At 39.7% G+C, this 16,589-nt stretch overlaps 1 protein-coding gene across 3 annotated transcripts in view; it reads right to left on the reverse strand.

The window, feature by feature from the left end:
• Positions 1-788: 788 nt before the first annotated feature.
• The window catches only part of LOC131439290 (protein mini spindles), a 62,205-nt gene continuing 46,404 nt past the window's right edge, over positions 789-16,589 (reverse strand). For all 3 annotated transcript variants that reach the window (XM_058610131.1, XM_058610133.1, XM_058610132.1), the window contains 3 exons: positions 3,020-3,149; positions 2,878-2,951; positions 789-2,587 (listed from right to left, as the gene is read on the reverse strand). In XM_058610131.1, coding sequence (XP_058466114.1) covers positions 2,309-2,587; positions 2,878-2,951; positions 3,020-3,149 — 483 coding nt within the window. In that variant the 3' untranslated portion in view covers positions 789-2,308. The remainder of the gene's footprint in view (positions 2,588-2,877; positions 2,952-3,019; positions 3,150-16,589) is intronic.

Genomic DNA, 16,589 nt, shown 5'->3' on the forward strand with positions numbered 1-16,589 from the left:
AATTATTCCACAACTGTTTCAAACTGTTTGTTTATTTATTCTGGTGCTCCTTGGTAACTAGTTCATAGCAACTTAAACAGTGTTGCTCGAATAGTTAGTTTTTGTCATTTTCAAGGGGTCGCTACATTTATGGTAACTGGTGGTAAATCGCTCACGAACACTTTTTATTCCGATTTTTCTTCGGAGTGTCTGGTCGTGTCGTCGGCCTGGTCGTGTCGTCGGTAGAACTGTTCAAATAAATAAAACTAAAACGGCTTGCTGGGGATACGTTTGTTTCAGATCCAGTTATGTGATAGACCACCCATATGAATCTTGCAGCTGCTGAATTTGCTCTAATTTATGTCAGTTTTAGAACTTAAATTTGAATTTATAACAAGCAGCCCCAGCAGCGTTTTACACGCAGAAAAAAAATGAAAAAATAATAAAATTTGAGTCTCATCCAACGAATATTTTTGTTGAAATAGTGACAAAAGAAAATCTGGTTTGATATTGCAAATATTGCTACTTGAAACTACAAAACATGATAGTTTATTTTAGTTTAGTTTTTTGGATTAGTTTGTTTCAACCAATAGTTTGATAAAAACAACAAATATTTTTCTTGTGCGTTCCTGTCAATTTCGTGACAAACAGTTTCACAGTAAATTCAATTTGAAAAAATAGTTTAAAATGAAACGAACTCTAGTAAAAGTCAATATTGACTCTTTTTAAAATCTATACATTGTGTTTTCCTTTCACACACAATTTCAATTCGTGGGCTTTCACTTTGTTATGAAATAATACCAACAGTATACAGTATTAGTATGGTCTTTATTACATTTTCATTACTAAATCTGTGTATTCAACATGAATGATTTTATTAATAAATATATATATTTGAATCTGGGTCGATTTTTCCGCTTTCACAATGTCAGATGTTGCAAATATTTGGGTATTTAAGAATTCTAATACACTTAGTTCACATTTCATGAGGAATTATTTTCAGAATGAAATTATCGTGGACAAAACACAATTCTTCGTGGAATTAGAACTTTTCTGAATCCTAATAAGCATTCACTTGCTGTTTCTATTCGGATGATTCGTCATCTAATCAATATATTCGACTTGTGAATATAAAATATAGTACTATTTCAGTGTAGATACCCATGCTCTATTTCGGGTACTTTTAAGAAAAATGAGATAACGCAAACATAATTATGGTCTAAGCCCAATTCGAAAACCTGATCACACTGATGTTAAGAAACGAAAACGAGTGATGATAACGACGGTTTTCTAACAAATCAATAAACTTGTTTTAGATTATACTCAGTAACAACGTGGGCAACAATAGTATTGTAAATTTTCGTAGTATGCCATTTTCCAAGCAAGTTGTCGTTACAGGTTGTTAGCTTTTTTACGAACTATCTATACAATACAAACCTTTCCGTTGACATACGTAGAGTAAGTAGTAAGAGATTCGAATAATACTAAAATGTCTGTTCATACACAAAACATACTAATTTGTCGTAATTATTATTGTTAAATTAACTCTATTCGAAATGGTATGCTTTTGTATCAGTCTGAAGTGATTCAATTTTAACAATAACTGCTGCGAAGAAGCTCAGGGGTACGCACTTTCATTCAGAAACAAAATTATGTTTAAAGGTTTAGTAATTATTTTGTTAAATAATAGGTGACGAGTTGCGCCTTGGGGACAAAGCACGGATATATCTGTTTGATTATAAAAGTTTATTATTTTGGATTATGTTGGACTGCGTTTGGTGAAGATTTCATCTTACTATAATGATAACTTTTCAAACGATTTTATTAATGCTTCACTTCTTCTGTGTTGTTAAGTAGAACAATGAAATAAAAATAAATAAAGAATGATGCATAAAATTATTTTACATACTACGAACCCAACAAAAAACATTCGCATGATTAATTTACTTTTTTTCATTATCTAAGGCCATTTCTCAACATATTTGCAGCCTATTTTTAATAGTCCTGGTTTAGTAAAACAATATATGTGACACACACAGCAGGTTCACTGCAAAATTTTAAAAAAATCTAGTTTTCTTATTAACGAGAATTGCTTTGCTGAAAATAGCCTATCGCTCGTATCATAGTGTCTATACAAAGTAAAAAAAAATTGTGACTCTAACCAGTTAAGATTGTTCAATGAGTGATTGGCTAGACTAGTTCACATCTTTCAAACTTTGATCATATGTTTACCTGTTTCCTGTAGTACTAAATGTGCCTTATCTCTTGTCTTCCATGTTTTGGTTCCCGAAACAAGTAACTAAACGCAATTCAGCTCGAGTTCTCTTATTTACTTCTGCTGCTTTAGCTGCTCCAACTTCTGCGCCAACAACTCTCGTCGATGCAACGGAATATTGCTCACAATGCTGGTATTACCTCCGCTACCGCCACCATTACCACCAGGTGTTGGCCCTAAGCCAGAACCTAAGCCCCCACCTACTTCTTTGCGTAACAAATTGACCTTCGGTTGCAGCTGGTTAAGATTGAGATTTTCGTCCGTGATCTTGTTGTCCGAAAACTGACTGTTGCCGGTACTGGTTTGCTGATTTGGTGTATGGTTAGTTTTTGTCTGCAACGCAGAATAATTATGATAATATTGATGAAGCATTCTACTAAAAATCAAATATACAGTGAAACAAATATAATAACTATGTAAAGCCAAGTTATAGGTATTAACTGCAACATATACAAATTCCAAAATAGATTCATGAAAAATAATTATTTATAATAATGACAATAATATATTATAAAACGTAATTTTTCGGTAGTTTTACATATACTACGATGTTTTCTGGATGTTCAATTATTCTTGAGGCCAACCGCTTCCAAAACTCTCGCGGGAAATGATCCAAAACTTACCATAAGTGAATTTAATCGTTCCATCCAATAATCTGGATTTGTAGTCGAGTGTGTCACACGATTTCCTACCAACACTGTAAAACGTAAATAAATTAGGCACAATTCAGTCACACACCAAAATATTTTTTGATTGTATGAATACCTTTTTTATCATTATCACCCGTACCATGCCTTTTCGCGTCCAGTTCTGCCAGCCCATCGATTATGTATTTTTGGAAACTGACACTAGCTCCTTTCAGGAATGGAAGTATATCTACGTCTGAGTATCTAGACTGTGGGTAAACAAGAGAAATAAAATCATTTAAAAAAAGAAGTTTTTTTATTTCAATTATAGAGATCATTCGCCTATAACAGAACATGAAAAAAAATCTTTACTCTTTAAGCTATGTAGGCTATGTGATAGGGATGCTCGTTTCCATCACGCAAATCATAGCTCATGATCATTTGAGTCGAATTTATTATTGAATATCAGTCCGCACTTCTGTAGTCTGTCTTTTGTTACTGTATGGTCTAATCTGAGTCTTGAGAGTATGTTTGTAAAGTTGAATGACAAGTTTATATCGTGCAACCAAAGTTTAGGCTTACGTTTTTCAATTTACAATTCAGATTTATCCGCTGTCACCTAAGCGAATATTCAAAATAAAAGAATCAAATCTGACGATAGCCGAGAACACTGTTTTAAGGTTTAATATGTTCTAATCATAGATACCTTTTTCTTGAGATATTTCATCAGACTAGAAGTCAACAATAAAAAGACCTGTAATTCGTAATTCAATAAGTCTAAAAAATCCATTAATATTTGCGTTACAGTTCTTTTAATGAATGTTACAGTATTAGATGGTTACTTTTCTCCAGTTCGAACAAAATCTCAAACCTTCCTCTTGAAAGGAACCATGTCAGTAGTAACGGACATGGAATCAGCGCATCAGGATTGTTCCACGGTAAACGCTGAACTGATAAACTGAATCTACGTTGTATCGATTCGATTATATGAGCACCAGTTAGGTGAGGATTTTAAATTACTGAGCAATATTCAAGGTTTAAACGAACAAGTCAACAATAGGGACTTTGAACAGAATACGTCTGTAAAATGTTAGCCATTTTCATTGCAAATTCTAAACTGCGAGAAATTTTAAAAATAAAATAGCAGATTTGTGGCTTGAATGTCAATTGCTCATCGAGAAAAACATCAAAATCTTTTAAGATCCTTGCGCTGACTATCGTGGATTATTCCAGAAAATACTCGAAACGGAATGGCTCTTTTGGCTTCCTAATGCTAGAATGAAGAGTGAGAGGTAGATCAAAAACATCAGTTTACGATAGGTTTCAGAACAGCCATCAATGCATTGCTTGCCTTAAATCTCTCTGCTAGACGAAATTTTGCAACATAACAAGGAACATCTGGATTTGGTAGCACCGGCAACGAAACAGACACGATGCAAGAGAGGCGAGATATTTACTATTTTTGCAATTTCAGCTTTGACAGTTTTTCTTTGCAATAGATGAAACTGCACATCCATAAGCAGAAACCGGGATTGTCGTTAATTATCTTCAAAACGGCTTGTTAAATATTGCACATTTCATGATGACAACATGATTGCAAAAACCCGAACGCTCAATGAAACCTTCCTCAGATTTTCTTATTCCAAAATGACTGTTATGCCAAATGACCAGTATGCCCAATAACCATTTGGGAAATAACCATAATTCCAAATGGATTTATGCCAAACGGCGTTATGCTAAACGGTATTTAGCCAAACGACCTTATGTCAAACAGGGTAAACCAACTCGAAACTATCTTCGAACCAATTGCACATATTCTTCGGTAAACGTGAGTAATATTGCATCATTTTTTTGTTTCGATTATAGAGGTTTTAACCTTAAGGTCATTCGCCTCTTCGGGCCAGAAACATTTTCTGAACCTATGTGCGGGGTTGGGAATCGAACCCAGGCGGGCTGCGTGAAAGGTATCGACTTACCTATCACGCTATACCCGTCCCCTTATTGCATCATTGTTATCGTTTTTATTACTTAGCATAATATCATTATGACTGCGCCAGGCATGATTGGTACTATTGACCATCATGTGGGGAAATCTTTCACTAATTATATAGAACGTTTTGAAATACTATGCGGTCTCAATAAGGTAGTTGACGATAACAAGAGATGAAATTAAACTTATTTTTGTTAGAAGTGCTACACAGTGAAAGAACAGCCAGAAATTAAACACGTGTTTGTTCACTGATGAATAACTAAAGAATGAAGTTTTATTCCAATAAAAATAACAATACGACGAACTACGTACGTCAACAGGAAAAAGTAAAACTATGGTTGGTTTAAATCGATGATTTGTCTTCGCTGGGGCTCAACACTCCTTCTTAACATCTCCAGATTTGACCCCATTAGCCTCTCGTAGGTGACGAAGTCGTACAGCTCCTAGGGGCTTTGTAAGTAAATCTGCTAGCATCCGGTCTGAAGAGCAATACTGTATAGATGCGATGCAACTTTGGTTGTCTTCGTTTATTATTACAGGAAGTGCAACAGGCTGACCGAGATCATTCAAGAAGCTCTTGTAGGCATTCTGCTAGAGCGACATACTCCGCTTATATGCTAGATAAAGTAACGCTGGTTTGTTTTCTGCATCCCCATCCGATAAGAACTCCAACATATCTAAACAGATAACCAGTGTGCGATTTACGATCTCCCGCTTCACCTGCCCAATCTGCATCGACATAGCACTCTAGTGTAAGATCATTCTCAAGACCACCCAAATGTAACTCACAATCGATTGTGCTCTTGAGATAGCGAAGGACTTTCGGCTGCAATCAAATCGTCTGCGTGGGATTCGAGAAACGACGTCCCAGTATTGATGTAGCTACTGGAATATCTGGACGGGTATTGACGACAACATACAACAAAGCGCCGACGATACTTTGATATTGCTTCACATCATCCAACAGTGAGGTATCCTCCTTCTTTCGTTGCATAAATTCAGTCGTCATCGGCACTTTAGAGGATTTAGCTGCGGTCATTCCAAAGCGGACGAGAATATTTTCGATGTAAGTGCTTTGGTTCAGCATGTACCTGCCTGCTTCTTTACGTACTCGTATTCCCAGAAAAAACATTGCAAGTATCCAAGTTCGACGATTTTGAATTGACTACTCAAAAAATCGACGGTTGTCCTGTACTCAGCATCAGTCTTGCACACAATGATAATGTCGTCAACGTATATTAAAATATAAGCAAAAATACCGGCTTCGAACCTTGTATAAAGGCAAGTATCCTCTTTCGATCTTTGAAATTTTATTTCTTTCAAAACAATATCAATACGTTGATTCCAATTCCGGGCAGCTTGTTTAAGACCTTCGTTTCCGGTTACAAATCTTACAGGCTGCTTCATGTAAATAATTTCCTGCAACTCTCCGTACAGGTGAGCTGTTTTTATATCAACGTGTCAGGTGAGCACATCTCTACTGGCCAGTATCAATACAGTGCGAAAGGTGATTTGTTTGTCAACCGGGGCAAACACTTGATCATAAACATAACCAAACTTTTGAGAAAACCCTTGGGCAACAAGTCTTGCTCTGAAGCGGACCGTTTTGCCAGTCGCGTCTACTTTCCGCTTGTAGATCCATTTTGACCCAATGACTTTGCATTTCGGCGGAACCTGCGTCAACTCCCATGTAGGATTCCCCTGAAGGGACTGCATCTCATCTACCATGGCTGCTTTCCAATCTTGGTTTTTCTGGATTGTTCATAGCTTCAGCATATGTTTTTGGCTCAATAATAGAATTTACAAACATGCCGAAAGTTTCGCTGTATCGACAAGGGGGAATACCGACATTAAACCGAGTAGATCGACGCTCATTTACTTGATTCTCGCTATTTACAATTTCATTCATTGGATACTCTGATGCGTCGACATCGTCTGATTGTGGTTCATCATCCAGTCCTGCACACTGTGATGAGTCATCACAACCGATGAACTTATCGGATGAATCTTGATCTTGCACGTTTTCTTCGTTTTGGTCTCTCCCTACACACTGGTTATCCAATCGATTTAACTAGCCACTTCGCTTTTCACTGGAATGTCATTTATTGTTTCATCCGGTTCAATTTTATATTTTTCGTTCATTTCCAAGAATCTCACATCTCGACTTACTACTATCTTTCCAGTCTTAGTGTTCAATAGTCGATAACCCTTATTCTCCGACGGATAACCTACGAACGTCATTTTAATCGCCTTGGTATCAAATTTCTTTCGCTTTTGGGGGAGGATTTCATACGTAAGAACTGCACCCAAAGACTTTTTTTTAAATGCATAAGATCTGGTTTCTGTCCGAACCAAATTTCGAACGGGGACGCACTGACTGCAGTGGTTGGCAACCGATTCGTTGAGGGATCAGTTTTTGCGCTCGGCTACCATAACCATAACCAGTCGTGGTCATCGATCATAATCATATAATATTTACAGTCGCCTTGTGTCTCCGTCATTGGATTTGCAACGTCACTGCACAATATCCAGTATTGTGTTCGAAACTTTTTCCGCGACTGGGGGGAATGACGGGCGGGCCATTTTTCCTTCAATACATCTTTCACATGTCATCCGTATACCACAATCTTTCACTATCACTTCAGATGCCAAATTTTTTCGCTGTATCTCACTAAGCACATTCGGATCCCTGTGACCAAATCTACAATGCCACGTATGCTGGCAACACAAATTATGCTGGAGCTGGATCACCATTAAAGATTTGTCACATACACGATTTAGCCAATAGAGACCACCGATTTTATCGGCCGTTTCGATAACTTTTCCGTTGTGTATCAAATCGCACTTCGTAACATTGAATTCCGTTCGAACGCCTTTACTCACTAGTTTTGATACCGAAATTAGGTTACTTTCCAGATCCGACGCAAGAATTACACCAGTTGAAATAATCGACACAACTTTACCGGAGCCAGTAACACAATCAATTTTACAGTCCCCGATATCTTTTGTGCGTAAGAACTTCCCATCAGCCGAAGCGATTGTAGGGCGAACATTTGGATCCAACCTAACAAACATACTTTTATTATTCGCCAAATGTGACGTGGCCCAGAATCGATTACCTAGGACTTCAATTCACTTCTTCTATTTCGCACCATGAAAGTAAACAACTCTTCCTGGTTGTCTTCGCGCACTACTTTTGCTTTCTCTTTTTTCTTATTGGTCTTCTCGTTGTTGGCTTGCTCAGCCAAAACGCCTTACAATTGCGCTTCCGATGACCCTGTTTACCACAGAAATAGCACGAAAAATTCTTCTGATGAGTGAATTCCACCTTCAGCGCCTGCTCTGCTATCTCGCTTCTCTGAGTTTCATCCCGTGCTTCCAATGCTGTGGTCAATGGGTTGAACGAATCCGGTAGACCTCGAAAATTAGCGCCACTTTCAAACATTCCGACATTTCCAAAACTGAGTTTTCCAATCGACATAATGTGGTTCAATCTCCGCTTTTCGCCAACGAACCATGGGGGGATGGTGAAGACGAAAAAGATTGCCAGGAAAATTGTGTTTTGGCCACATATGAATAGCAATATTGAAAATTTTGTGAAAGGTAGTAGTTCTTGTGCCCAAATGGAAATAGTGCCGAGAAGAACATACCATACAAATTCATGGATACCAACCACGCGCCCTTTCAGCCGCTCGCATGCTGATTTTTTCTATTTTGACAGAAATACGTTTCATTTTAGTCACTTCAAATGGTTGGAAATTGAGTTGATGTGCAAAGCATATTAATAAAAAAATTGCCTCTATGTTTGCTCTTTTTGGTTAACCAGACATCGTAGTGACAGACGGTGGTCCTCCTTTTAACTCAAAAGATTTTGTAGGGTTTCTTGAAAGGTGGGGAATCAAACCATTAAAGAGTCCACCATATAACCAATCATCCAACGTGTGCATCGACGGACTAACTCCAACAAGTATAAAAAAGCTGCTCGTCTCCGAAGGACTTCCAGTATCACCTGAACATCTCCTGCGCATCTTCACTGAAGTACATCAAGAATATGGACTTAAGCCGGACCAAGCCGTAGCAGACCTAGACGCATATCGAAACTATCTGTCCAGTGAGCGGACCCGTCGCTTACAACAAATACGCGAAAGTTCGAACAAATTTGACCAGCCGAATTTTCGGAACAAATGACGCCCTTTGACGAAAAAATAGACGCAGAAATTAGTAATGTAAGTATAACAAAATTCTCAAATTCAAATTCTTCATATTGGATATTCTTTGAAAAATGCCCAATTGGTAAGATCAATATCAAATTGAAATTAAGCTTCGTCTCTCTAAGCAACCAAAAGTTCCACAGTATCTCAAAATTATTCACTTTATTTGAGCTCTAAAGTTCGCGTGGCACTTTTTGGCAACATGAACGTACAAAACAAGTTCTGACAAAATTTCTTCGCTGTTTAAAAGCTGTACAAGCTACTGCTTCAAAGTTTGTTCTGTTGCGTCGGGTGAGCATTAAAATATTGGAAAGGGATCTCTGTTCAGTGCATTGACTCAAAGGATGAGCTGACAATCTAAGGAGTGTATCGAAAAGTAGTTAGCAACATTGATTATTGAATAAAAAAGCGAAAAAAAAACATATTTTGACATCAGCTTTTGATGTCTTGTAGAAAAATTACATTTTTATGCATTTCACTAATTATATTGAAGAAAATCCTAGTTTCTGTGAAACGCTCGCACTTTGGACTTGACATTCTTCATTAAATTCTGCACAGTTACTTTTGTGACTTTCCTGGTGGCAGCTGTCCAGTTTTTTTAACTCCTGCATGTTTTGGGACACTGTACCTTCCTTCCGAAAGTGCCGCTTAACAATTGCCCAATAATAATGTCAATTGGCCGAAAATCCGGGCAGTTCGGTGGGTTGATGTCCTTTTCCACGAATTGTACATTAATTTTTTACAATCACTGTAGAACGGAGTTGGCGTAGTGGGCTGAAGCCAAATCCGGCCAGAAGTCACGTTCACGTGATAGAATGGAGCGATTTGCTAATTACGTTTGCCATTTTCGTGAATGAGCAGATAACCATTGAAGTACAATATAACTGGCCGTCAACGCCAACATTTCAACTTCTAGATGTGATAATGCTATTGATAGTCGTTCCAACTGTTCAGAAATTTGCACTTTTCGAGATTTAGTTCAACGTGATTGTCGGATAGAGTACAAAACAGTTCACTAAGCGTCTCTAAATGCCCATCGACGGATTCGGATGCAACCAGAATATCATCGATGAAGATGATTAATTTACCGGATTTGATCATATTTTCAAGCACTTTTGTTATACATTCAAACTTCCATTCACGTAACTTATATATGTATATATGTATTAATATACGTACGCAGGTGTGCAAATATTTGTATTTCTTAATACATATAAATATTGGTGAAGTAAAAGCGATCATTCATATGTATAAATATATACACATATATGCAGACATGTGAGTGTGTAAGCATACATACATACCTATATAAGGTACGTAAATGGAGGTTTGGGTGTATACTTCACGAAAATCGATGGCGAGTTAGCGTAACCAAGCGGTAATCGATTCATACTGACCTTCAGAGGTTACGAACGCGGTGTGCTTTCGCGATTTTTCCTCAATTTCCGCGTGATGAAACTTATTCTTGAGGTCCAAGGACGAAAAGTATTTTTTGGGGGTTGAGAAGCGTAAGAAAAGTCATTGAGGGCAATGAATATCGTCAGGATGGACGAAACTGTAGTATTTTGTGTAACATTATTTCAAAAATTAGGTAGAAAGTAATGACGTGGCAATATTGCACAACCCTTTCTGCGCTCCAAGTTTTGTTTCTGTAACGAGAAATCAACAGGAATCAATAAGATTTGTCCGCGTCTCAAAATGGGGCCATCAATTTCGAAGCAGTTCAAGGATTCATCCGAAATTCTCGTAGATACTTCTATTCTCCAAGCGGCGAAAGTAAAATTCAACTTCTGATTAACTGTATACTAACAGTTAAGTGTATTTCTATTGTCGAATTTCATTTAATTACAAAAAAATTGTCAGGTCGTACATGGCCTGTGTTCCCGAAAGTAAACACCGTCTTTGTAGTTGCCTTACTATGCAGCTAAAAGGCTGTAATTTATTGAATTATTTAGTAGATATATAAAGGGTAAGTATAATCGTTTCTTACATTTTCAGTGTTTCTTCTTCTTTCTTTTCAGGTATCACCGCGGAAGGATGACTAATTGTAATCTATAATAGCAACGGTAAGTTTTAGGTTAAGCTTTAATTCACACATTTATGGTAAGTATTTAACCAGTGGTAAGGTAAGTAATACATGTAATAATTCTTTTACTCTAAACGTACCTCAATTGTACTAACTGTTCCACTTACTACGTGGATGAATCAAGTTAGATTTAGAAATTCCAAACCGAATAGAAATTAAGTCCAATCCGACTAAAATTTGCACAACCGATCGCTTTAATGTTTTTACTGTCTTTATCTGATTCTTGCACTAGTGACATTTGTCTAGGTTGTTGGAAATTGCTTTTTATACCCTGTGGTAACTTTCTTGCGAGGAATAGGGCAGGGTGGTTCGCATATCTAATCGGCGAAAGGTATCGTCGACATTCCCCTACCCGTGAATCATCCCCGATTCCGAAGCGATTCGCTCCGAGTTCTGGCTACTGCTTACGGCATCTAGAACGGCTAGTTTCACCGCCGGCCTAGCAAACACTCCTATGTTTGTCTGCACCGTCGCTCTTCTTACTTGTCCGGTTTTATCCGGAAACGTCTCGAGAATGCGTCCTCGTTCCCAACGGTTTCTAGCTTGTTCATCGACGACGACAACTAGATCGCCCGGTTCTAATGGTTTAACTGCATCGAATCATTTCGTCTGGCGCGTTAACATTGGAAGATATTCCCGAATCCACCTTCGCCAGAATTCATCTACGATGTGCTGCGCTAGCTTCCAACTATCCCGTAGAATGTATCCTTTAGCTACAGGATCGCTCGGTGGTTGTTTAATCCCGCTTGAACTGTATAGCAGGAAATGATTCGGCGTGAGTGACTCTTGATCTTCTGCTTCCAACGGTACGTAGGTCAGTGGTCGGGAATTCACAATGCCTTCCGCTTCCAACATGATAGTTTCTAAAACCTCATCACTTGGATGTTGGGGACTGTATGAGATAGCTTTCATCGCAACCTTTACGGATTTAACCATGCGTTCCCATGGTCCACCCATATGCGGAGCTGCAGGAACGTTAAAATGCCACTGCGTATCTGCGTTCGTGAATGTGGCGGCACAGTGCTTGGATATTTTCTCGATTTTCGACCTTTCTTCTGTCAACTGGCGATTTGCTCCAACGAAGTTGGTGCCATTATCGGAGAAAATCTCAAGAGGCGCGCCCCGCCGAGACACAAATCTTCTGACTGCCATTACACAAGAGATTGTTGAAAGGCTATGCACCAGTTCCAAATGAACTGCCCGAATCGTGAGACAGGTGAACAAACATATCCAGCGCTTTACCAGACTGCGTCCAATTTTGACCTCGAACGGTCCCATATAATCGACACCGACGTACGTAAATGGTCGAATAAATGGCGTTAAGCGTACTTTGGGAAGCGGTCCCATTAACGGTGGCACCGGAACAGCTTTCTTCACTTTAAAGTGCTGACAAATTCTTCCAACTTGGCGTATGAATGTTCGCAATTTTGGAATGCGAAACTTTTGTCGCAATTCGTTGTAAACTGTTTCGTTGTTCGCATGAAGAAACCGTCGATGGAAAGCATCCACAAGAAGGAAGGTTATTCGGCTGTTCCTGGGAAGTACTACTGGGTACCTGGTCGCGTAGGGAATATGTGATGCATTTCCGATTCGGCCTTTGATCCGAACAAGTCCTTTATCGTCCAAATAGAGAACCATCGACCTCAGCGAGCTTTGTTTACTAACACTGCAACCCTTCGTCAATGCCTGAATCTCTTCCTCATATGACTGCGCTTGCGCCTGGCGCCAGAGAGCTTCCTCTGCCTTATTGAACTCATCCTGCCCGAGGCGAAGACAACTACCGCTTTCAGATTGTTTCCATTTATTTATTGCTTTATAAACATAAGCCATCGCCCTTACTAATCGATTCCAGTTAGAAAAACGATCTGCATTAACGATCTCCTCTACTGCCTGGTGTACTGCTACTACTCGAACTTCTTCAATGGAGGCATCCGTTTCATCTACTTTAGTAGACTGTTTGGGCCACTGCTCTTTCGTGGGTAGAAATGAGGGGGCCTGAAACCAACGGCTGTCTGGATCAAACGACAATCCTGTATTCCACTTCGTGGCATCGTCAGCTACGTTGAGCTTTGAAGGTACGTAGTACCATTCATCAACACTGGTAAGCGAAAGGATTTCACCGACTCGAAACGACACGAACGGAGGATATCGACGACTGTCGGAGCGAAGCTAGGCTAGAACTACCGTTGAATCTGTCCACAGGAATCGTCTTCTTATGTTGACCGTGAGTGCAGAGCTTATGGTTTGCATTAATCGAGCTCCCATCATAGCCGCTTGAATTTCCAACCTAGGAACTGAAAGTGGACGAATTGGCGCAACCTTTGTTTTTGCTGCTACTAGAGAACACCAGCAACTTCCGTTATTCGACATCCTCAGATATGCTACACATGCACATGCCGACACGCTGGCATCTGTGAACACATGAATCTCGATTTCATCCATCTTCTTAGGTCCAACAAAATAACATCGGGGTATCCTTACTTCGTCGATCTTGTCGTACAACTCAATCCATCTACTCCAAAGATCGCTTAAGCACTCAGAAATCGGTTCGTCCCAGTTAGTTCCTGCACGCCAAATTTCTTGCATTAGGATTTTACCTTGGACCACAAAATGTGCTACGAATCCCAAGGGGTCATACAGTTTCATTACTGTTCGTAGCACTGGCCGTTTTGTCGGAGTTACAATATTGCTACCTAGAACATCTTTAACGACTGATCGATCGAAGGTAAAGCTATCCGTTGACGGAACCCACACCAATCCTAAGACTCGCTCGCTCGCTGCCTTCCACCGACCTCCAACGTCTAACGATTTGAAACCGCGACAATTTATAATCTGATGGTCGTCTTTCCCACAGTAAGCGCACGCTTTTGAAGTAGATTCCTCGACTGACCTGTATTTCGACGTACTAGGCAGCACGCTGGAATGAGTAAATAGCTTTTCTTTTTGCTTCTGTTTTTCCGTTCTCTGCGACTGTTGATAGTTTTGGACAGAGACTACATCAATGCAAAGCTCGGAAGCTAAATTCACTAGTCCTGACATAAATCCGTTGAACGTCGCCAAGTTGACGTTCGTATACGCTTGCTTGAACGTGCCCCACTGCATCTTCAATGAAGCGGGCAATTTATCAACTAATTCTTGAAGTAACATAGGATTCGATAAATGTGCTTGTTGTTCGGCCAACACAATGTGACCAACGAGATTTTGTATCGCCAACCCGTAGCAGACAATGGAACTCAGATTTTCTGACTTTGGCGGTGGAACGTTTCGTACTTTCTTCAGAAGAGAACTGATCAAAATCTCGGGTCTATCGTAGAGCTTTTGTAATGTATCCATCACGTACGGCACGGACGCTGGTAAAAGTAGACGACTCCTTACTGCTTCCAGTGCGGCACCTCCTAAGCAACGTTGTAATCTGGTTAGATTCTCAGCGTCGGTGTATCCACAAACATCCGTTGTATTCTTAAAAGAACTGTAGAAGATGGGCCACTCGTGAGGATCATCGTTGAACTTCGGTAATTCACGCGGCATAACCTGCATAGCCGCCAACTGAGCACTATTCGGCCCTACGCTAACTGGAACATCGTGTCTATTTCCATAAACTCCCAACGATGATGGTACAACAGACGGTACTGACGCCGGTCTTACAGCAAAAACAGGCACACTTGTTGGTGTATAATAACTCGAAACAGGATATTCGGGTAGCCATGGAACGCCGGAAACTGCCAAACCGGGAATCGAAGGATGCTGCACAGTAGAAGTGATTGTGGCCAAGCCAGGAATCGAACGGTAGCTCCTATCGGGCAGCGGAGATGAAGACACTGGATTCAAAACGGAAAATTCCGGTAACCATGGAACTCCGGAAACTGCCAAACCAGAAATCGAAGGATGCTGCACAGTAGAAGTGAATACTGTATTTCCAGAAGAGACAATACAACTGCAATGAAGACATTGGCGGAATTGTTTGGATTACTTCTCCGGTATTTATTCGTGAATATGAACAGACTGGCACTGCACGGATAAGAGCATCCGTAACGCTGGGCAGAATCGATGTTGAAATTGTTGATACGATACGATACGGGATGTAGATACGGGTATTAACGAAACGCTCGTCGACATTACAGCAGCGGACGTGATCGAACTACCTCCAGCAGGGATCACTATACCAGAAACTACTGAAGAAATCGAATGCGGATTTACTGTAGTTTTGCCCGATGTTGATACAAACGATTCGATACTAATACTTCCACCTGGAACTGGAACTCCTGGATTGAGATTAAGCAAATTCGGATTGGTCACAGTAAGAATGTTCGAGACAAATGACGTTGGCTTTGGTACCGGAACATCATTCTTCAGGCAAACGACTGGTACTGGCAGGGTAACCTCCTGTTCAGACATTGTAGGCTCCGACTGTCCCGCTCTGTCAACTTGTGTTCCCTTATTAAGCCAGTTCTCCATTTATTCACACCTTCTTTTCACGCTGATTCCACTTTTCCGACTTGATTTGCTAGAATCCTTTTCCTCTTCAATCTGAAGCAGCAATTCATATCGCTTCCGTAAGTATTCTTGTTCTATTTCGATTTGTTTCTGCTTCAAAATTTGCTGCTCCTCAAGAAGTTGAAGACTAAGCTACAATTTCTGCGATGCTCGACTACTCTTGCTGACAGACGACTCATTGAAAGAAACAGCTGATTTCGATTCGCCATCCCAATCAGTCATGCATTTACTGCACTTAAAACTTCTATCCGGTTCGGCAATAGATTCACTAACACCAGCACACTGAAAGTGAATCCACGATTCACATACATCGCAACATACCATGTCGTCATCGGCATCGGCACGATTGCACCTCTTGCAGTGCCTATCGTTATTACTCGATGTCAAATTATTTCGTTCGTCTGACATTTCGAACGACTATTTTAACCGAAATAGCGACCTAACTTTCCCTGAACGATTTATACAATTTATTTCACTCTAACCTAAACTGTACGGGACTCGCGATTAGTGGGTGACAGAAATATCTTCTATAATTATTATAGCGGTCGATATAAATCCACTCTCAAACCTCACTTCCGAGCGGTCGTCTTCGGTATTTACTCTCCTCCGACGAAGTAGAATCCTTCTTCCGGGCGGTATGTACGCTGAAGGAACTTTTTGGTAACTATCCCATATCCAACTTAGGATGAAAATCCTTTTAGAAATGTTCCCGAAAGTAAACACCGTCTTTGTAGTTGCCTTACTATGCAGCTAAAAGGCTGTAATTTATTGAATTATTTAGAAGATATATAAAGGGTAAGTATAATCGTTTCTTACAATTTCAGTGTTTCTTCTTCTTTCTTTTCAGGTATCACCGCGGAAGGATGACTAATTGTAATCTATAATAGCAACGGTAAGTTTTAGGTTAAGCTTTAATTCACACATTTAT

This window comes from Malaya genurostris, chromosome 3, assembly GCF_030247185.1.
Source record: "Malaya genurostris strain Urasoe2022 chromosome 3, Malgen_1.1, whole genome shotgun sequence".
Classification (NCBI taxonomy): domain Eukaryota; kingdom Metazoa; phylum Arthropoda; class Insecta; order Diptera; family Culicidae; genus Malaya; species Malaya genurostris.